We start from the raw sequence: 20,976 nt of genomic DNA, 5'->3' as shown, positions 1-20,976 counted from the left end.
CATGTCCCCACGAAGGGGTGAATGTCCCCAGGGGCAGGCGGGGGGGCTGGGGGGGAATGTGCTGCCGCGGTTGCATCACCCCACCACGGCCCTGGCACGTGCCAGGGAGGTTTTGCGGTGGGGTTAACAGGCTCCCACCCCGCAGAGCCTTGCACGCTTGCACGCTCACCACCCTCCATGTTTAACCCTGCTGTGTCACAGCCAGGGCTGCAACGGACTCCGTGATGTGGCCCCAGAAAGGACGATGTGGGTAGTTCCCAACCCAAACCAAACACAGCTCTGGGTCGCAAATGCTTCAGGTTGGGGGTGGGAGAAGGTGGAGCCGAGGAGGAGCTTCCCCTGTGCCACCACTATATTACAGGCCCTCCTGGACTCGCTCTCTCTTTGCCACTGTCATATCGCCAGGTCACAAAAATGGTGAGGGGCAACGGATGGGAATTAATTTAAACAGCCGGGGGTCAACGGTGCGGGACATCTCAGGAGCTTTACTGGGTTTAATCTGTGCTTAAATACAGAGTTCTTAGTGACTGGGCTGGAAGTCGTGTAGAAGAGCCGTTCCTCATACACTGACCTTTGGATTCGAGCTCTCCGGGGGTTGAGGTACCTTCCTGAACTGCTAACATCTCTCTTTTCTGATTCTCTCTTTTAGACGTCCTACACAGACAAGGGAGAAAAGGTAAGAGCCGTTTCGTGTGTGCAGGCCTGCCCCGCTGCCTGGTGTGAAACATCAGCTGTGTTCATGCAAATAATATTCACTCCTTACTCCTTGATTAGCTGGTAAAATCAGAAGTAAAACTGCTCTCTGGCTGGGCCACACAGGATGTGATTCTTCATTGTAAATCAACATTAATAATGGAAATTTGTTTCCTTTTTCTGTCTGGTTTGGGAGGAGAGCGACAAATGGCAGACGATGGGTATTTCCTGGCCAACCCCAATGCCTAAGCACAATCCTCATTTGTTGCAACATTTATTTCCAAGTGTTGCACCTATTTGCCACCTTTTTCCCCTATAAAGTGTTTTCCAAACCACTGGTGCACATCGCGGTCGGGTGCCCGGTGCCACGGGTTGGACGACAGTGGGGAACAGAGCGAAGGGGGATTTGTCCTAGCACTGGTGGTTGTGTAAGAGAGTTTCGGGGAAGAATTAATCTTTAACGCAGCAAGGTTCATGGGTGGGCAGCCCGCTGCGGGGACCGGGCACAGGGAGCACTGTCACAGGAGCCAAGCTGGAGCTTTGCACCTTCCACCCCGCAGAGCAGGATCCTGCAGGATGTGACTGTAAAGCACTTTGGAAAATCACTGTTTTGGGGCAGCAGCTGGGGTTTCACCCAGTTAATTCAGATGCATTCGCAGGAAACACATTTGCAGGGTCGTGGCTGCTGCTTCTCCCTGCTCCGCAGACGAGCAGCACTGTGAGAAAAGCTGCGGCGGTGGCTCTCAGCCCTGTTTTCCCCCTTCCCTTTAGCCCGCACGAGGCCGCTTCATCCATTTCCACTCCATCACCTTCTGGGTCGGCAATGCCAAGCAGGTGAGGCCAGCTGGGCACATGTGATGGTGGGCACCCGCCGTGCTGGGGCAGGGTGGACACTCTGGTTATTGGCTGCTGGAGGGGACGGTTTGTTGGGGGTTGGTTCCATGCCGGTGTCCCAAAGCCCATCCCTGGCTCAGCGCCTGTGCCTGCCTGTGCCTCGGCTGACGGCCTTGGGGGCCCTTGCGCAAGGCGAGGGGCGGCTGCCCGGGGGTGTGTGAGGGAGGGGCCCAGAAAACACAAACCGGCACACGTGGCACGGCTCGAGCTGTGGTCACCAGCCTGCAGTGACATGGCGTCGTGGTAGTTGTTGTCCATCATTCTGCTAAAAGGCTGCTGGCGAGTTAAAATTCCCTCTGCTTCAAACCTGAGCTGCTTTTCACACAACCTCGCAGGTGAACAGGAGACAGGCAGAAACGTTTCCTCCTCGGCAGCGGCTCCCTGCCTGCTCGTGGCCACGCACCAGCCTGCGCCCGCTGTGCCCTGCCTGTCCCCAGCCACGCTGGGTTCGGGGGGGCTCTGCAGGCAGCGCTTCCCACTGAGTTTGTTTTTTTTTCCCCAATATGGGCCCTTTCGCACCTCTGCTTGCTCCTCCCTGGCTGCTGGAGGGAAGCAGAAAAGCTCGTCTGCTCCCTACACGCACATGCACACGCGTGACTCGCACACACGGCAGTGGCTGTTCCCCACGGGGTGTTGGTGCTGCTCTGGCTGTGGGGAGCCCCGTGGGAACCGGGGGCTGCCGGCACCGTGGTTTCACCTGGGACGGCTCTCGCCTGCCCGCAGGCTGCATCCTACTACTGCAACAAGCTGGGGTTCGAGGAGCTGGCGTACCGGGGGCTGGAGACTGGCAGCAGGGAGGTGGTGTCACACGTCATCAAGCAGGACAAGGTAAGGGGACTGCTGCACCTTGCAGAGGTACCACCGCCAGGGTGGATTTTGGGGGAAGACGAGTCAGTGTCAGGCACATGGGTGCTGCTGAAACCCGTTTGTACCGTTAAACCCCACGTCTGCGGTGCCTCTGCCCCACGCTGGGGCCGCAGCCGCACTGCCACGTCTCCATCCCTCACCTCTCCTCTTCTTCCTCACCAGATTGTGTTTGTTCTCTCGTCCGCTCTCAACCCAGGGAATGAGGGTAAGTGCCGCGGGGCTGGAGACAAAGCGGGAAACGGTTGCGGTGGAGCAAAGCTCCTCTGCTCATGCCTGTGGCTGCTCTTGCTCCGGGCAGAGATGGGGGAGCACCTGGTGAAGCACGGTGATGGGGTGAAGGACGTCGCCTTCGAAGTGGAGGACTGCGACTTCATCGTGCAGGTAGGCAGCTCCTCTGCTCTGTCCCACACAGCACCCCGAAACAGTGAGGGGAGGTGGGGAAGGGCCTGGGGACATCTCCCCCCAGCCCGGGGGAGCTGCAGCAGGAGCGGGGTCTCTCTCCTTCTGCCCAGAAAGCCAAGGAGCGCGGAGCCGTGGTGGTGAAGGAGCCCTGGGTGGAGGAGGACAAATTCGGGAAGGTGAAGTTCGCGGTGATCCAGACGGTAAGTGCAGGGCAGCTGCGGAGCCTGAGCCCTCACACCGGAGTGGGGTCCGTGGGAGTAGGCTGGACCTGGGAGGTCCCCAAAAAAACAGGGCCACCATGCAACCACTTTCCTCCCTCTTACAGTACGGTGACACCACTCACACCTTGATAGAAAAGCTCAACTACAAGGGCCTCTTTCTACCCGGGTACCACCCACCCCTCTTCAAAGACCCCATGCTGCCAAAGTTGTGAGTACTTTGCAGAGGGTCCTGCCCAGCTCTTTGCCATTGTGTGCTGGTGGGATGTCCCAGCGAGGAGCTGGACAGGTCCCCACTGCCTTGCTCTGGAGCCCCCCCATGCTGCAGGGTGCCCCTGAGCCCAGCTGAGAGCCACCCCCGGCTTCCCCCCACAGACCGAGTGCCAAGCTCAACTTCGTTGACCACGTCGTGGGGAACCAGCCCGACCTCCAGATGGTCCCAGTGGCGGACTGGTAAGAGTAGGGAGGGTTGGCAGGAGGTGGAATGGAGCAGCAGCACTGCTCTGCTGGTCTCATCCTCTCCAACATCAGCTGCTGAGGCTAATTAAGCCAGAACAGAGCTTCATTAGTGCAGGGATGGAGCAAGGGACTTGATTGTACCCTTTGTGGCCTGGACAGGTATCAGAAGAACCTGCTCTTCCACCGCTTCTGGTCAGTGGATGACAAGCAGCTGCACACCGAGTTCAGCGCCCTGCGCTCCATCGTGGTGACCAACTATGAAGAGACCATCAAGATGCCCATCAATGAGCCGGCGCTCGGCAAGAGGAAATCTCAGATTCAGGTGGGTGCACACCGGTGGTTGATCCATCCGGCTGCCACCACCTTGAGCAGGGGCTTTGGTGATGGAAAAGGGACCAAGGGGTCAGTGGTTTGGAGCCGGCTGTGCAAAGTGGCTCTCTAGAAAGCAGCCCTGGTTCTGCTTGGGTCTGCAAAGGGCTGTCAAACCCTGGAGAGCTGCCAGCACAGAGCTTGTTTACCCCTGATTTCACTGCCTTTTTTGTCATTTTGTGCTCCCTCAGCCAATTTTGCTTTCGTGTTTTTAAGCTCAAGCCCAGCCCTTTACACGCTATAGTTGCGCTGTCACTAACGCAGTGACATTTTTTTCCCTGTAGGAATATATCGACTACTACGGAGGGGCCGGAGTCCAGCACATTGCGCTGAACACCTCCGACATCATCTCAGCGGTGAGTGCAGCCCCGGGCAGCTCCCTGCCCCGGCTCTTCCTGCCCCAGCACTGCTCCACCTCCGCCCCATCCCGCCGGGCACAGTCCTTGTCACAGGGTGGTGGTGGACTGTGACACTCGTTGGGGTACAAGGACACGGGCAGGCTGAGCGGGCTTTGTGCCGCGGTTGTCTTACAACCAGGATTAACTGCCCAGTGAGTTGCTGGAAAGGGACCTACCTGCACCTGCAAGTTACTGGGAGATGCTCGTCCCTCCAGCTTAAAGCAACTGGGGTCTGCAAATGGCACATGCTGTCCTCGGGGGGTGGCTGGTGGGGAGCTCGGGCAGCCTGGGCTGCTGGGCTGAGCCACCACAGCACATCACCCACCTTCACCTGGGGCAGATGCTGGTCTGGATTGAGCCCAGCTGCTGTTGAGCATTTGGCTTTGAACTCCTGTCCAGACCAAAGGGCCTCCAGAGGTGTTGGGGGGTCAGGGTGGGATGAAACATCTTTGCATGGTGGCCAACTCTCTGCATTGCCTGGAGAGGGCATCTTGGGGCCATTCCTGGTGGCCAAAGCAGGAGGGTGGGACGGGTCCCCATGCACGAGGTTGGCCAATGTCACAGGAAAGTATCACTCTGCCTCCCAATGCTGTCCGTCCTGGGCCACCCTCTTGGCACAAACCTCTCCACTAACGAGCCCCAAGCCCAACGTGCGCCGGGGTCTCCCCTGCCTTGCAGATCACCAACCTGAAGCAGCGGGGCGTGCAGTTCATGGACGTGCCATCCAGCTACTACCAGATGCTGCGGGAGAAGCTGAAAACTGCCAAAATCAAAGTGAAGGAGAGCATTGACAAGCTGGCGGTGAGTCAGGCCGGCCTGAGAGGGAAAAGGTTTGCCTGGGGCTGGACTGGCTCCCCCCAGTGTTTTGCAGGGATGAGGGTGATGTAGAAGGATCCCCTTGCTCCTCTGTGAGTCTCTGAGCTGTTGCCCCATTTCTTTTCTCCAGGAACTGAAAATCCTGGTGGATTTTGATGAGAAAGGCTACTTGCTCCAGATCTTCACCAAACCAGTTCAAGACAGACCCACGGTCTTTCTGGAGGTCATCCAGCGACATAACCACCAGGTTGGTTTGGGGATTTCACAGTGATCTTGGCTTTGAGCCCTCAGGGCCATCACGTACCGTCACCCAGGCAGCTCTTGGTGCTGCTCGTTCCCAGCTGCTTCCGAGCTGATGAACCCGCTGCCCGTCCCTGCGGTCTGTAACGTTGTCACCTCCGCAGGGCTTCGGCGCTGGGAACTTCAAGTCTCTGTTTGAAGCAATAGAAATAGATCAGGACGCAAGAGGAAACCTGACCGTCCTGGAGCCCAACGGGGAGACCAAGCGCATCTAGAGGACGGCAGAAAAACACCACCCTCGCCCCTAACGAGCTGACTCACAAACGAACCGGGAAACAGCCAATGTTTTGGTAAATAGCCCAGACCTAAGCGTCATAAACCCAGGGAAGCTGCTGCCAAGATGGAGATGTAAAAGGACTCAACACCTACCCCAACCCAGCCCCAGCGCTGCCCTCCAGTGACTTCTTGGGAGAGGGAGCGTGGGAAATAGCAAACACACTCTTAAAAAGCAGTTTAATCTGATCCAAACCACCGAATTCTTAACAAAGGGCAGATACAAGGCATGTGCCAAAGACATAGAGCTATGGAGGAAGACAGAAGAAACAACTGGGAGTGCTTAAATTTAGTCTATTGAAAGTTCTCTGTTAATTTTAGCTACGCGGGAAGCTGGGAGAGGAAAGCACGGAGGCGTTTGCCTCTCGGTGCGTCTCATTTTGTAAGATTTTATTTTAATTGCTTTTAGACTCAATCTTGAATTTGCTGAGATTAAACACATGGTTTTAGGGTAGCTACAACATTCTGGAATGAGACTTAATCGAATTTATGTATTTCAGCCTTCCCAAGGCAACGCAATCTTGCTCTAATACCTGTAAATTCCCGAGTTAATGAAGAGTTGAGGTTTCTCCCATATTTCAAGAAGCAATTGCTGGTGTTGGCGGTGATTCCCTGGCTCAGATCCTGGCTACATGTGCAAAGTCCCCTCTGGGCATCACTCTGGTGTTGTCACTGTCCTTTGCAAGGGGGCTTTTCCCCACCAACACAATAAAACCCTGTTCTGTCACAGCTTTGAGTGCCTGGTAGGTTAACACGTCAGGGCTGGAGCCTCTCTACCCCACGTTGGCTGTGGCTGCAGGTCGAATGCTCCCTGAGGAGGCCACAGACCTCAGTACACGACTGCTGAAGAACTTTCCAGGGTCTCCAGTGCCCGCAGGTCTCCCCACTGTTGCACATCTGCCCTTCAAAGCCCCGGCACACCCACCACTGGTCCCCAAGTTTCCCAGCATCAAAGCTGCTCAAACCCCGAGCAGCCAAGCCCCGGCCAAGCCCTCAGCTCAGGAGGAGCTCCTCAGACAGGAGCTCTCCCCTCAGCCCAAGCCCTGCCCCATCCGGCCACCTCCAAGGCTGAGCCTTGCTGCCTTCAGCCCCACGCCAGCCCTGTGAGGTTGGGGTGTCCCACATCCCCATCCCCTCAGCCACTGGGGCAGCTGTGGAAGCTGAGAACTGATCTGGGAAGTCACCTACAGCCCAGGCTCTCTCCTGCCCCTCCTCTTTCCTCATCCATCAGCCACCCCATGCGCCCCTGCTCCAGGTATCTTTTTTTTCCTAAAGCTCAGAGAAGCAACTTTGACCACCACCACGTTCACAGCAGCAGCCCCCAACGAGGGAGGGTTGGGGGCACACAGCTGGCTCCAGGCTGTGCTTTCATCTGCATCAAACCTCAGCAGCTTCCCCCTCCTGTAAACTACAGGTAACAGAATTAATTTCAGATCTGAATAAACTGATTTAAAAGAAAGAAAAAAAAAAAAGGGTCTCTGGCCCCAACAGCCTCACAGCATCACCCAGACCAGCAACACTAACACCTCGCTTCATAGATTAAGGGCTTTCGCCTCCATAAAGTTAAAGAAACCAAGATGCGAGCTCAGAAAAATCCAGGGCAGAGGCTGCAGAGCAGGGACCTCACCTGCCCAGGCAGCACCACTGAGGTTGGACAGGTTAGGGACACCGGCACCATGGCCAGGGGGCCAGCACCTGGCTCCTGAGGGTTGTAAGAATTTTTAACAGTAATAAAATTTTAAGTTTATAAACTTAAATCACTCACATATTTCTTTCATGCAATATATAATGTTGCTTAAAGTAATTTCCTGCTCACCAGAATTATTATTTTCAGTAAACTTTGCTGAAAATTGGTTCCTCGAACTGTGCTTTTCCTGGATCTGGTTCCTTGAGCTCTCATGGTTCCCAGCACAGGTCTGAGAGCAAGAAAACTGCCCTGGTTATACATTAAGCACAACATAATTTTTCTGTAAGAAAAGTCAGTATATTTATGGTTTGCTTTATAAAAGTTACTATAATACAATGGTACATAGTATTCAATTCACAAAAATATGAACAAATATATACAGCATGACACATCCACAACAAAAACACTTTCTTCAAAACAAGATACATACTGGTGACAGATTCTATATGCACAAAACATCCCTAAATTTATAAATTTGCTTAACGAAAGAAAAAGCAGAAATCCTAAATCTTCAAAGCAGAGTTGTTTTTTTAAGGAACTTAAAAAAAATATTTTTTTTTTCATTTATTGCAAACCATTTTACCTGCCTCCTTTTAAAGGAGGCCCTTTATTTTCACACCGTGAATTAAAACAACCTGTTTATAGAACCAGAAAACTGCAAGGATTGGGAGCTGGGTGTTCTTCCATTTGGCTTTTAAAACTGCCCATTTGTTTTAAAGTGTCCGTTACGATGTGTTTCTTTTCACTTGGACAAATACTACAGTGGCAATTAAGGAGGAAACTCATAAAAACAAAACAAATATTAAATTGAAAAAATCCAGTTGCAAACTTGCTTAAATACATTTTAGGTTGTCTATTAGACTGTACACATTTCCTCGCTTGAAATAAATAGATTTTGCACATTAGGTTTCAGACTGGGGTGGGGGGGAAAGAAGAAGCCTTGACTTGGCAATTTTTTGTCTTCAGTTTCTTAATGCTTCTAATTCCATCTATTTATTTGACAAAAAACATATTTATACAGAATTTACATTATACAAAGCTTGACACAAGCTGTAAATGCCACCAGCTCCTTTGCTATACTTAGTCCTTCTTCCTCCCCATCTCCTCGACATGATTTAGAGCTGGAATCTGTTTAAAAAGAACTCCAAATTACAATAGTCACTTTTAATAAATTATTTACATGCTCTTGAAGTACAAAGAAATCAGCAAAAAAATTTCAACATGTTTCTACAAGAAACAGTGTTTGAAGAGAAGATTCTTGAGTTTGCCTATGTACAGAAGATGCATTTTTTTTATACTTCAAAATCCTTTTTTCCTTAAATTTTTATTTTATACAGAAATGCACTGAAATGATCCCTGAAAAAGGTCACAAAAACCAGAACTGAAACAACTGTATACTTTGTTGGAGTTTAAAAATTTTTTTTTCTTGTAGAAATAAGCTGCTCTATACAATATAAATATCTGCAAGATGAGCCCCTTCCCCTCCCAGACCCCCCATAGTCACAGACCACTTATACTGGGACCAACCTGGAATTGCAAACAGGGGTGCAAACCAAATGGATAAATGAAGGTGTTGGGCAGCGGCAGGTGGGATTTGCAAGCACAGAACGCGCTTCCTAGAAACGCCAGCTGCAACCCTGAACTCAAACCAGCTTCGTGTTGGGAAACTAAAGATTTAAGCTATATTTCCAAAAGTTTTGCACTATTCTCTTGGGTTATTTCACCTAGTGAGATACGATTTTGCAGGGAGCACAGTCAACACCTCTCTTTTTTTGTCTTCGGTTTCAATTTAAGTGAAAATAAATCGGGGACAAGCTTTTCAGCCAACAAAACTTCACTAAATCTCTCTGTAAAGCAGCACGCACTGGTGAGGTTTCTTTAGTCCTTGCCACTATTTCCATGGAGTGCTGGAGTGCCTGTGCTGACCACAGGAGGCAAACACTGGGTCCGATCCAGGCTGGTGTGTGAATCACACACCTTCTGCCTTTCTCCTCTCGTCTCACCGTTTTCTAAGTACGAGCCAAAGTACCCGGGAGGGATGAGAGAGGCATCTCCATGGCCTTCCAAAACCACGTCTGTGGCTGGAGGGCTCCCCTGCCCCGATGAGACCCCGCCAAGCTTGCAGCGACAGGGCAGCCACAGGCAACTGCAGCAGCTCATGGAAATCACTAAACCAGACTTATAATCCTCACTGTAAAATGATCTGTTTTGGGGATGGGGCAGCTTTGCAGTCTGAGACAAAAGCTGCACAGGCAGGACTCTGCAAGCCAAGATTTATGAGGAAGAAAAGAGCAACCTCAGGTTTGGCTTTCAGAAGTGCTGGGGGTCCAACAGCTCCATTTCCTCCTGGGGGGCTACTAGGATCTCAGCTCTTCCAAAAACTCGTATTATTTGTTTGGGATCCTAAAAAGGAAGGGGTTACGGGCAGTTTCAGAAGTACCCAAGTGATTTAGGTGCTCACGGTCTTTGGCACCCAAATCCCTTTGGTGCTCCTAAAAACACGATGAAGTACCCCAACCCGTAGGTCTCATTTCAGAAGACTGTGACCTGCCTCCCCACCTCTCCTCAACAAAGATTAAGGCAAACTGCAGGGGCTAATCCCATCCAGAGCACACAGATACGCTGGAAATACAAAACTGTCAGCAGGTACATAGGGCCTGGGCCATTTGGGGTGTCTTCGCCCCAACAAAACACACTGGTTTGATGGACCAGAGAGGAAGAAGGCCAAGGACAGCGGCAGAACTGCCGTACGCAGGGGCTTCAGTTCTGAGACACAGGAAACTTCTGTGCATTTCCAAAGCTATGAAAGTAAAAGGCCAAGCTGTAGAGATACCAAACTGGAGCGTCAACACAACAAGATGAACCTTATTTAAAATAAAATAAAATAAATAGAGCAGCTGGTTTAACTCCCAAATGCTCCTGCCATCGCTGCAGTTACAACCAACGTTCAATGACAGAAACTAGTTGTGCTTCTCGTAATTTTAGGTTCTGGGTCACCGTTACCCAATTGCTGGAAGATTTATAAAGAGTGGGGGGAAACAACAGAACAAAACCAAAACAGAGATGAGACTATGGACTGTCCAATCTCAGTGACAATTTCCTCGCCCTCAGACAGAAATACAGGCAGTATTAAGGCAGCTTGTAGCAGTCTGTGTGTTCCTGTTCTTTCAGGCCTTTTGTCTAAAGAAGAAATTCAGATGCAGAGCTCTAACCTACATTACAAGCTCCACTCCACAGTGCAGGCCTGGCAATTCCATGTTAACAGCTGACAAAACTTCCAGGAAACTCTTTTGCAAGGTTGTAACCTCTGATCGTGGAGCTGTGGTCATATAGCAATTATCACTGATTTTGAAAGGCTACAAAAATACAGCTGTACCATTTGTTCTGTGGGGAGAAGATGTTTCGTTATGCAAATAACCTTCCCATTTCATAATGACATTGCAACTTCCCCTTATAAGCCAATTAAAAAGGTTTTAGTATAACTAATCTCTACTTTTAAAGCAGGAGAAATTCAATGCAAGTTGAAAAACTGATCCTGTCTATACCTGAACGGTCGTGTAACATTTTCAGATCGCATCCAAAGAAGTATTTATTTGGTGTTTTGTCCCATTTTTAAATGGAACATCTCGAAGAACTGCAACCTTCACCTCAGCACATCTACAAGGACAAAACATATTGAAAAATAATTTCAAAATATGCCTTCCAAATTTAAAGCAGCATTCATTTTCATGCTGTAGATGGGGGAGGACAGGATTGCTCCCACAGCCTGCTCTGGGGGACACTTTTACCATGTTATTACTGGAGGGATGGGACCACCCCAAGGCAAGTTACTGAGTAACAAAGGGAGGAGAGCGGCAGGACACAGCTTGCTCCTATCACAGGAGGCACCTCCCACATTCAAGGACAGCGCAAATACTCCACGCAAAATGCTGGAAGGGCAGGGAAATGCAAACAAAAATGAGAGAAGTTAATATGAGACACACATTAGCCTGTTTCCCATCTACAGGAAGAAAATCCTGTTACAAACGTGGGCCGTAGCGTATGCTTACAAGGAGGGTAAGATTTCTACAGTGTAAACACGGGCTGAATAGTCCACTTAATTTCAGACTCAGCCTTTTTTGCATGCAAGACAAACAGATCTCCAAGAAACGGGCATCCCCAAAGGCCACACGCTGTGCCACAATGCTACAGCTACACAACTGACTTGATTTCTTTACTAGTGACTGCAGTATCCAAATATTTCTCATGTACGGGCGCAGAGGTTTTGATCCCCCAGTATACCAGCATGGCATATTGAAAATTAGAGACGAGCCCAAGGCGTTGAGGTCTGCAGCTGACCTGACTCTTCCCCGGGGTGTCTGGCTTAGGGAACTTGTTCAGGCTCATCCCTAACAACAAGGCAGGACAGTTCACCTATAGTCTCGTTGCGGACACATCTCCATACATACACACACCCAAGCACACACACACACATACCCATTCACACACCCTCAAGCCTCTGGCTTGCTCTGTAACATCAACCTTACATTTATTTACAGCTTACTCTGAGAAATCTGTGCAATTTCAGCCAATCAAGCTCCCAACAAACCCTATATGGCATTTTCAGTCTCTGCTTCACATTTAAACGTTGAATGTCTTTTTCAACCAACAAAACTGATGAGAAGAAGGTAGCAGCATTTATGAAAAGATGAAGGTTTATAACAATTAAAAAAAAAAGGTACCATTATCCCATTACGGAGCATTAATGTAGGGACTGAACAGAGAAGCTAGTGTTTGGATAGACCATGCCACAAAATGGTAGTCACCTTTTTGTGTGCGTGTTGGATCTGAAAAGGAAAGAGCACCTGAAACATGAACAGTCCTCACAAGCATGTGCGCTTTTTGCTTTCATTCGTGATCCTGGCAGAAGTGCGAAACTTGCTTGGTTTTTTTCTTCTCTTTTTTCCTCTCTTTTTTTTTTTAATATTTTTTTCCTTTTTAAATTTTTTTTCTTCCTTTTTTTTCTGGGTTGTTTTTTTTTTTTTTCCTCTTTTTTTGGCAAAGTGCAACCACACCTGGTTACCACAGTTTTGACATGGCCGAAGGTGCAAGTGTGACGAGAAACCTCGAGTTCAGTTCAGGGTTCCCCTGCAGTTCTCAGAGCCACATAGACACGGGATTTTTACATCCTCAATTGGAAACTTGTAGTCATAGGTAATTTCCTCATTCACATTGATGTGCTGTTTGGAGTAGATGACAATCTTCTTTTGAGACTCCACCGTGATCACTTTAGCATAACAATTTGGCTGCAAGGGTGACAGAACAAGTAATGATTTAGGCTCCTGGTGGCCATGGCTTCCCAGCCTCCACACAATTATTTCAAGCTAAAATAGAGCAGGGCAGTCCTTTCCTTAGACAGCCTCAGCCACACTTCCAGGGCCTGGACCCAGGGGAAGCTGAGAGAGGGAGGCGTGAAGACAGAAAACAAGAGCAGCCCTCCTTGTGTTCCTCCAAAATATCCACATTCTGGTCATTTGTGACATAAAGGAGCCTGGATGATACTCCACCAAGTTTGTCACAGGCTAAGAACAGCGCAACTAACGCTTAACAATTTGGTCAGGCTGCCAAGTCTTTGGGTGTAGACTGCAGCAGAGAATACTTTTCCCATGTGGACACTAGAAGGAGACTATTCCCACAGAATAACAATGCTAAAATTTGGTGTGTTTTAAGGAAATATTTGTTAGATATGTTTGAACAGTGTCTGTCAGGGTCCCCCAACAGAGTCAGGAGAATTCTGAGCGCACTCTGTCTCACTGCATGTTTCATTTCTCAGGTCTCTCAATCTCTTTATGCTAGTTTAGACTCTGCTTTGATCTGCTGCAGCTCATTAACGTTTAATCATAACCCTGTGACCCCCTGCTACTTCTGAACATGGCCCCAGTCAAAGTCAGCAAGGACTCAATGGGTTTATCAGTACGTCAGAGCATACAATTACATGCAAAACCACGATACTTACATTGCAGCTGTGATTAATAAACCTGGCGAAGTTTCCGCATTTCGTGGCATCGATGATGGTGTCATGGTCGACTCTGAACATGTAACTGCTTCCGATGCCTTCATCCTCGTATCGCTTTTCACGCATGTCAGCAATGACCTACAGTTAAACCCCACGTGTAGCGTCAGGACGTGCTGCAGAAGTGATCTGTGAGCAGAGATCTACACAACGCTCACCTGAGCTGTGCTAGTGCCACTCAACAGACCTAACTGAAAACACAGAAGTTCAGGATGGGCTTCTTGGGACCCTGTCTCCTAAGGATTCGAGTGCTTAGTTTCTATGGGTTTTTGAAAATCCCACCCTTGTAAACCACATGCCAACCTCTGCCTAGCTCGCGTAGCTAACGCCTTGCAGCAGGGACTCCAACCCCCGCTGTCGTACTCCAGCACTTCTTTCAGGGCTCGTTTTTGCTCAGATTTCACCCACAGTCCAGCTTACCTGCCTGATGTTCTGACCCACGTACTCAATCACCATCTCATCAGCTGCAATGGGCTCCATAGCAAAAAGGCCCCAGTCATGAATGTGGCTCTTGCAGAATTTTAGTTTTTTCTTCCGGAACTGCATGAAGAGAACACCCCAAAACCCCAAGCCTAAATTAGCAACAGCACAGAAAGGGAAAGGCCATCCCTGGGTCCAACATCTGCAGCACACTCCAAGCCACAAGCAGTGCTGCGTACTTCAGCCTGATTTAGTCTCCTCTGTCTTGTGGGGACAGGAAGGCAGGACACAAGTCATGGGAGGTCCCACAGAGTTGTATCATAGAATCATATCATAGAATGGTTTGGGCTGGAAGGGACCTTAAAGATCATCTAGTTCCAACCCCCCTGCCATGGGCAAGGACACCTCCCACTAGATCAGGTTGCTCAGAGCTGCGTCCAACCTGGCCTTGAACCCTTCCACAACTTCTCAAATATGGTGGATAGTGGCTTAGCCACTTCATCCACCAGTTCATCCAGAGTTGCAGTACTTGGGTTTTTATCACTGACCACACACTGGGGAGAGCAGACTCTGAGGCCATCGCTCTCTTTTCTGCATAACCCTGACAGTTCTGACCAGGGCTCAAGCTCTGTAATCATCATATACTTATTTATAGTCATTTATCACTATCTGCTTCTCACAAGTGAGTACACTGGACTACGTGTCATGTTTTCCCTGTGATCACTCGGTTCCTATTTCTTTAGGTAAATTATTTGTATTAAGTGGTATCAAGCTGTATTACATGGAAGTACAGGAGAGGCAGGCACCATTCAACCCTCTGGCACGCAGAGCAGTCCCCAGTGCTGAGATGGCCATCACCAAGGTGGGACCAAACTGGCCTCAGCCTGCTCCCAACCAGCCCCTGTGCAAAGCAGCAATCCAAGGGGTGACCTACCTTGAGCTGGTTGAACTTGAGCAGGTCACTGTCACAGCTACCAGTGAAGGAGGAGAGGAGCCTGCGTTGCTCTGACCGCCTCTCAGAGCCAGCCCGGGTGGAAGCATGAGGTTGGGCAGGGATGCTCATACCCTGAGAGGACAAATGGGTGATCAAAGCTGACCCAACGGACCCAAAACCCTGCAGCCTCCCTGTGAGCAACCCCTTGTGCTACAACACATCACCACAGAACGCATGGCCTCCTAAAACATCCCACATCAAACAGTAACACCTCCCTAGCAGCTCCCAGACAACCAACTCGACACAGACGTAGCAACAGCTTCACCTCCCTCCTTGCCAAAAGGCAGGAAGCATCCACTGTGCATGACACCGTTGAAAACCAAATCCCATTCACACCCTGGCAGTCAGCAGAGGACCTGTCCTCACCTGCGTGTCAGCTGGAGGCTCCTCCGCAAAAGCTCGGCTATTGTTGAGGTATTTAAGTTTGTCCTTCTTATCAATTTTGTAATAGCCTTCACTTCGTGCACAGCCCGTCACATGCTCCCGCATCCCATCATCCCGCTTCTTTTTCTTGGGGGTAGAAAAGCTAGTAGGTGGAAAGAAGTTAAGGAGAAACACAGCCACCAGTGGATATCAGACAAAACTTGCTACAGCTACATGGAGCTAACACTGGGAGCTTGGAAAATTATGATGGTTTGGGGGGGGGAGGGGGCTGCAAAAAATAGTAATACTATTGAAAAATAAGAAAACATCACTGAAGTCCACACACCTACAGGAAAACCAAGCATGGTCTTTCCTTCTTAGCTGTATGCTTTGGAAACTAAAGAGATAATGAAAATTTAAACATAAAAAGGTTAAGCTGTCAAGAGAAACCTGTTTGAGAAAGGATTTCCCCACAGCACCCACTACGTACACAGACAGCAGCTGCCCAGCCATCTGGATGTACCATTTTCTCTGGTTTGAGTGACACACTTTTGTTCTACCTCCAGAAATTCCCTGCTGCCACCCCAAGCTCTGAAGACATCGCACTGGTGTCACGGCAGCAATCATCCCCACCGACCAGATGGGCAAGAGATGCTCCTCAGCCCAAAGGGCTCTCACCGGCCTCGGTAAATCAGCTCCTTCAGACCCTGACGGGAAGGGTAAGACCCTGCGCAGATGTTTCAAACCCCACTCTCCTATCAGCCAAGAAAACCTGCAGCTGACCTGGCAAGGACTCACTGCACGGAGCAGGCAGAAGGCACCTTCAGGTCTCTGGCTTCTGGAAGGACAGTGGAGCTGTACTACTGGCAGCTCACCCCAAAAACACAGCCATGAAGCCTACAACGATTAAGATCTACCCAAAAATGCTCCCTCTGAGTCAGAACATATCCTTAACACCAAAAAACTGAAGCCAAGGGACCATAAAAAGCAAGAAGTGATGGCCTTGAAATCAGAGTGCTGAGATGTGAGCTTGCTGCAAAGCAGGTGAACCCTGCAGGTGCTCCACACCTATTGCGCAGTGTAGCACCGGTGAACCGGCAACCAGCCACAGATGATTTTTTAAATGGTTTAAAAAGTGACTGTAAATTTGCCGTTATAATAATCCTTATCAACAGGGAAACAGATTTCATGTATTTCCACTACGTGCCAAACGCAAACACGTTTAAGCGCACAGTCACAGGCCAGGCCTACCCTCAGCCGTCCCGTCCTGCCTTTCACTGGCTGTGGTCACCCACCACTGTGGGGCCAATTACTCCCACCTTGAAACTGGTTTGGTTTTGGAACTGCTTCCCCAGATGAGGCAGACACAGACTGAGAGTTACTGGGGATAACGCATTTCATCATCCTTTTTGAGTATTTCCTTTAAACAATTAAATAAATCTATTTCAAGATTATTGCACTGGTATGAAAAGGCAGAAAATTATAAATTTAATCTTACACATTGCCTTTTGAGATGCAAGGAAAGAAAGGATAAAAACACCCAGCTCAGCACTGAGCCCCACTTGCTTTTTGTTAGTATCACATCACTGACTATTTTAAGTGGTTTGGGCTTTTTTGCTTTTGCTTTCGTGTCTTGCAGGGAGTAAGGGATGAGATATTTTAACTCCACACAATCTCTAGCAACACACAAGGTGATGCATTTGTCTTCTTTAGCATATAAATCTGTATATCCTTCTTAAAAAAATCATACTAGAGTTCTTAGGTTATGAGAGCAGCCTTTTAGGCTCTGTTCTGGAGATCACTACTGGTGGCAGTACACATGTAGAGCCCTGTGAGACAGCTCATGTGCCCCAAAAATGCTCCCAAAGATTCAAAGCTACAGCCTACGCTGCCGATTACCAGATCGCGGGCAGGCAGGCAGGGAGGGAGGGAGGGGATGGGGCCAGACTCTGCCCCACCAGCACCAGCTGCTCCACGTGCTCCTCGCTGCAGCACTAGCAGTATATTCCCCCATCCAGCCCAAGGCCATGTCTGTCCCTCAGGTGCCACTTAGAAACCATTGCTTCTATTAGTATTTCAAACTCAAAGCAAGTTAAAGCTGCTAGCACCACTAACTCATCATTTTGGGCACAGATGGTGAGATTATTTTTACAGCAAGTTTTAGCCCCAAGTTAAAGCCCTGTATGTGCAGACTAGAAATTCCACAGGCAAGCTGGAAAAAAAAAAAAGTCTGGTTTAAATGCAGACAGAAGCTTCTCAAACTAGCAAGGAAATCTCCCCAGAAGAGGTGCATACAGATTTTCCCTGCAGTCCTAGATTGAAAATGCAGCAAGAACAGCCACTTCTGCAGTATTTTTGTATTGCAGCTTCAGGGAATAAACCAGTCTAAAATTCCCTGCTGATATAAGCAATTGCTATTCTAGTAAGCAAACGCTTCCTCCACCAACAAATTTAGTCTTTTGCATTGTAAGTCCTACACAACGACCATCTAGTGCATCTTACACACGTCGTGTAATGCAGAGCGCCAGTGAGAAAGGATATAAGGATGGAATACCCACAGGGTGTCATTGAGCCAGTCCATACCATTGTCCTGCTGTAACAAGCGGTCATATGTGATACACATGAATTTGATGTCTTCCTCATCTATGCCTCCGTTCCAAATATCATACAAAATGGTCATCTCCTCAAACTCGGAGCGTGGCCTGAACTGAGGCCGGGGTGGGGAATACTCAGGGGAAGGAATCACTGGGAGGTCCTCAGGTGTCTTCTTCTGCCTTCGCCACTGTCGTTTAGGTTTCACGTGAGCTTCTTCTTCCTTGAAGTCTTCATTCCACTGGTTCTCCAGTTCCTTAAATGGCAGTTTCTCTGCAACTGTCTCAGCTGCTATTTTCTCGTGGAAACCGTCATTCCTGAAGTCCAGGGTGACAGCTTCAGGGTCTTTCAGTCCATAGAAAGCATCAGGATGTCCACTCAACAGCTCTTTGCCCACAGCACTATCCACCAAGGCCACTGGCACAGGAGGAGGCTCTATGGTTTTGCCCGAATACACATCCAACGAGAGGACAGAAGGTGGTGACCGTTTTGGCCGACCTGGCCTCCTTTTGGGAAGAACAGAAGGTGGTGGTGGGGGAGGAAGAATAGAAGCACCAGTGGGTACTTCTGGTGAGAGCAAAACAGATTTTACTTCTGCCTTGCATTCCTCAATGGGCATTCTTCCATCTCCATGCATGCATGGCAGGGCTGCTACAGGTATTGGCTCATCAGGTGGCAAACCCATGTCCGTGTGGAAATCTGCTTGTGGGGGGCTGGCAAAGGGGATGGGGGAAGGAACACTGTTCATGCTGATCGTAAGGGAAGCACCAAGAGGTTCTTTAAAGGGTTTGTCGTCTAGCTCATCCTCTGACTGTTTCTTGCCAGACAGAAGGCAAGGAATGGTAGCACCAGCCTCTGGGAAAGTAGGCGTGAAATTGAAATCTCTCCCAGGAGTCCGAGGAATGCCACTGTTAATGCCAGGAGATTGGGACGGGTAGGAAAAGGGGCTCCCTGGGACTTGAGGGGAACTGAGGGTCAAGCTGCTTCCCGTAAGGGGAGCATCGCTTCCTGGCGTGGCTGGAACAGTTTCCGTGCTCTGTGACTTCGCAAGGGGGTGTGAAGACTTGGCCAAAATGTCCCGCCCAGGAGTCCTAGGAATCTCCTCTTCCACGGACGTTTTGGTCACCATTAACTGTTCAGGGAACTTTTCTGGAGGGGCTAAAGATTCTTCCTTACCGGGAGCTGATGGTAAGGGAAGCATGGAGGATGGCACCTTGTGGGCTGGGAGCAAAAGAGCATCAGTCTCTGAATGGATCATCACCTCCCGTCCAGGCGTGCGAGGCAGCCGGTCGTCCTCCTCCGCTGCAGAGAGCAGTTTTGTTTTAACACGAGCTTCTAAGCTGCTGTCATCAGACTTGCTAAAGAAGCTGCTTTTATTGGCCAGAGGTTCTCCAAAGACTCCCACTGGAGTCGAGAGACAGAGCGCCGCCTCCTCATCTTGAGATTCAGGCTTTGGACCTTCCTGTACCTCTGGCTCCAGCATGGTAGTGGGTTCGGTTTCTTCCTCTGAAAGGGGGAAAAGAGAGGAGAATCAGGAGCTTTGCTTCCACTTGGTTACTCACCACTTGCCAGTAAAGGCATGTTTAAGATGCCGCAATTACAGAACAGCTCAATTCCACTGGGAGGCTTTAAAAACTCCAATGCTTTACATCTTGGAGGCACAGTGTGGAGTAATTAGACGCTACCACAGACATCCCTAATGGACCATAAAAAAAAAACGCACTATTAATTTGAGGATTAGCTACAACACAGGCCAGAAAGAAGGTTTTCTGCTTTCAAAACCCCTGACCACCTTTTGTACCGACATAAAAAGAATTAGCCGATTGTGGGGTGAGGACGTTGGAGGAGAGCTGTCAGAGCCCCAAGCTATCAGCTTTTCTAATGTGGGAAAGTAAACTAATTGCAAGGCCAAGAAGCACCCTCAGCTCTCCAAGGAGGGAGCAGAGAAGGGAGGAGCGTAACACTCTTGAACAACACATGAAGGAAACGGGAAGCCCTTGTAATGAATGAGAAGACACTCAGATGCTATCAATGAGGCAATTTATATGCTGCTCTCTCTGCAGCAGGCTCATTTGTCTGGAGTTTATTTACCCCCTTAGGGCCAAGGCCAAAAGGAATCAACAGTGAATCTTGTTAGGCAGCTCAAAATAACATTTTCAAGTAGGAAAGCAAAGGGAGGTGAAAATGCCTGGAGAGTTGGAAGGGAAGGATTGCCCATTTGTGCTGAATGAACTGGAGAGATGCTAGAGAAGGGTCTGATCCCTGTAACCCCTGTATGACCGGGCTGGGCTGCACAAGAAGAATGATGCACTTTGAGCTTGTTCCGACAGCTTACCTATAAAGCTCATTCCACATGTCAAGGTGCCCAAATGCAGGTCTCCCCAAATTTATTTCCTTTCTGTCCTCTACGACCCATTCTAGAAAGGATCTGTGTAAAACAGGTTCTTCTTCGCCCTGCCCAAATGTTAAACTACATTTTGCCTCTTTATGGCTTTCAGATTTGATGGCAGCCAAGGAGTGATAGCCTGTGCAGGGACTGGATTTCCAGCTCTCCAAGTGGCAAAAAACTGCCCAGTCTTCACACACCAGTCCTGCCCAAGGCTCACACTGCAGGCCACACCACATGTGCTCATCCTGTTGACTCCAGTTTTTAACCTTTTAATTCCTCCCTAGCTGCAGTATTTGTCAAGCTTTTATGCACCTCACTCCTGTTTTAGTAAATGGTTTCTAACTTCCTTAGGTTAAATACAACTCTGTATTGAATGAAGACAATTTCTTTCTTTCAGAAAACCAGGGAGTATCACTCATTTAAAAGGACTAATTAAAAAAAACCTCACAAATAATAGTATCAGGAACCAGATATAATTCTGAGACTCCACTCACCTGCCCCAGTCACATACTGCTTCAGTATTAAACCCAAAGTCAGTAGTGACTCATTAAGCACAGATTCCTGTTCTGTTTTAGCAGCCATGGCTTTTCTATCTTGAGCCTCAGCCACCACACCATCCAGTCAGTCACCCTCAGACGATGACAACTGTTCAGTTCCTGTAGGACACTAACTAAACTGGCCCAGGATAAGATTCTGGATACAATAACCACAGTATTTTTAGTAGCAGATGGCTTGTGTAGAGCTCCTTACTAGGAAGGAAAGTTCAGCACAGACCTCTTTCCCTGTACAG

General features: G+C 49.2%; 2 protein-coding genes across 6 annotated transcripts in view; one reads left to right on the top strand and one right to left on the bottom strand.

Annotated features, from left to right (window-relative positions):
- Nucleotides 1–373: 373 nt before the first annotated feature.
- Nucleotides 374–6,418, top strand: HPD (4-hydroxyphenylpyruvate dioxygenase). Its single transcript, XM_074887317.1, has 14 exons — nt 374–417; nt 650–676; nt 1,465–1,527; nt 2,311–2,415; nt 2,617–2,659; nt 2,753–2,835; nt 2,967–3,056; nt 3,182–3,285; nt 3,450–3,527; nt 3,693–3,855; nt 4,187–4,258; nt 4,979–5,101; nt 5,247–5,363; nt 5,521–6,418. The coding sequence occupies exons 1-14, from the start codon at nt 415–417 to the stop codon at nt 5,629–5,631; spliced, it is 1,182 nt and encodes a 393-aa protein (XP_074743418.1). The 5' UTR covers nt 374–414; the 3' UTR covers nt 5,632–6,418.
- A 1,233-nt stretch (nt 6,419–7,651) lies between these two features.
- SETD1B (SET domain containing 1B, histone lysine methyltransferase) overlaps nt 7,652–20,976 on the bottom strand; it is a 54,752-nt gene continuing 41,427 nt past the window's right edge. For 2 of the 5 annotated variants that reach the window (XM_074887315.1, XM_074887314.1), the window contains exons 13-18: nt 17,747–19,303; nt 15,209–15,375; nt 14,783–14,914; nt 13,849–13,968; nt 13,372–13,509; nt 7,652–12,661 (exon numbers count right to left, since the gene is read on the bottom strand). In XM_074887315.1, coding sequence (XP_074743416.1) covers nt 12,488–12,661; nt 13,372–13,509; nt 13,849–13,968; nt 14,783–14,914; nt 15,209–15,375; nt 17,747–19,303 — 2,288 coding nt within the window. In that variant the 3' untranslated portion in view covers nt 7,652–12,487. Of the gene's footprint in view, nt 12,662–13,371; nt 13,510–13,848; nt 13,969–14,782; nt 14,915–15,208; nt 15,376–17,746; nt 19,304–20,976 lie in introns of those variants that run through there. The other 3 variants (XR_012631309.1, XR_012631310.1, XR_012631311.1) reach the window with 3 other exon arrangements.

The sequence above is a fragment of the Strix uralensis genome, chromosome 17, assembly GCF_047716275.1.
Source record: "Strix uralensis isolate ZFMK-TIS-50842 chromosome 17, bStrUra1, whole genome shotgun sequence".
In the NCBI taxonomy this organism is placed as follows: Eukaryota; Metazoa; Chordata; class Aves; order Strigiformes; family Strigidae; genus Strix; species Strix uralensis.
The sequence above is the reverse complement of the archived record's forward strand: the minus strand, read 5'-3'. Positions and strand labels throughout refer to the sequence as shown.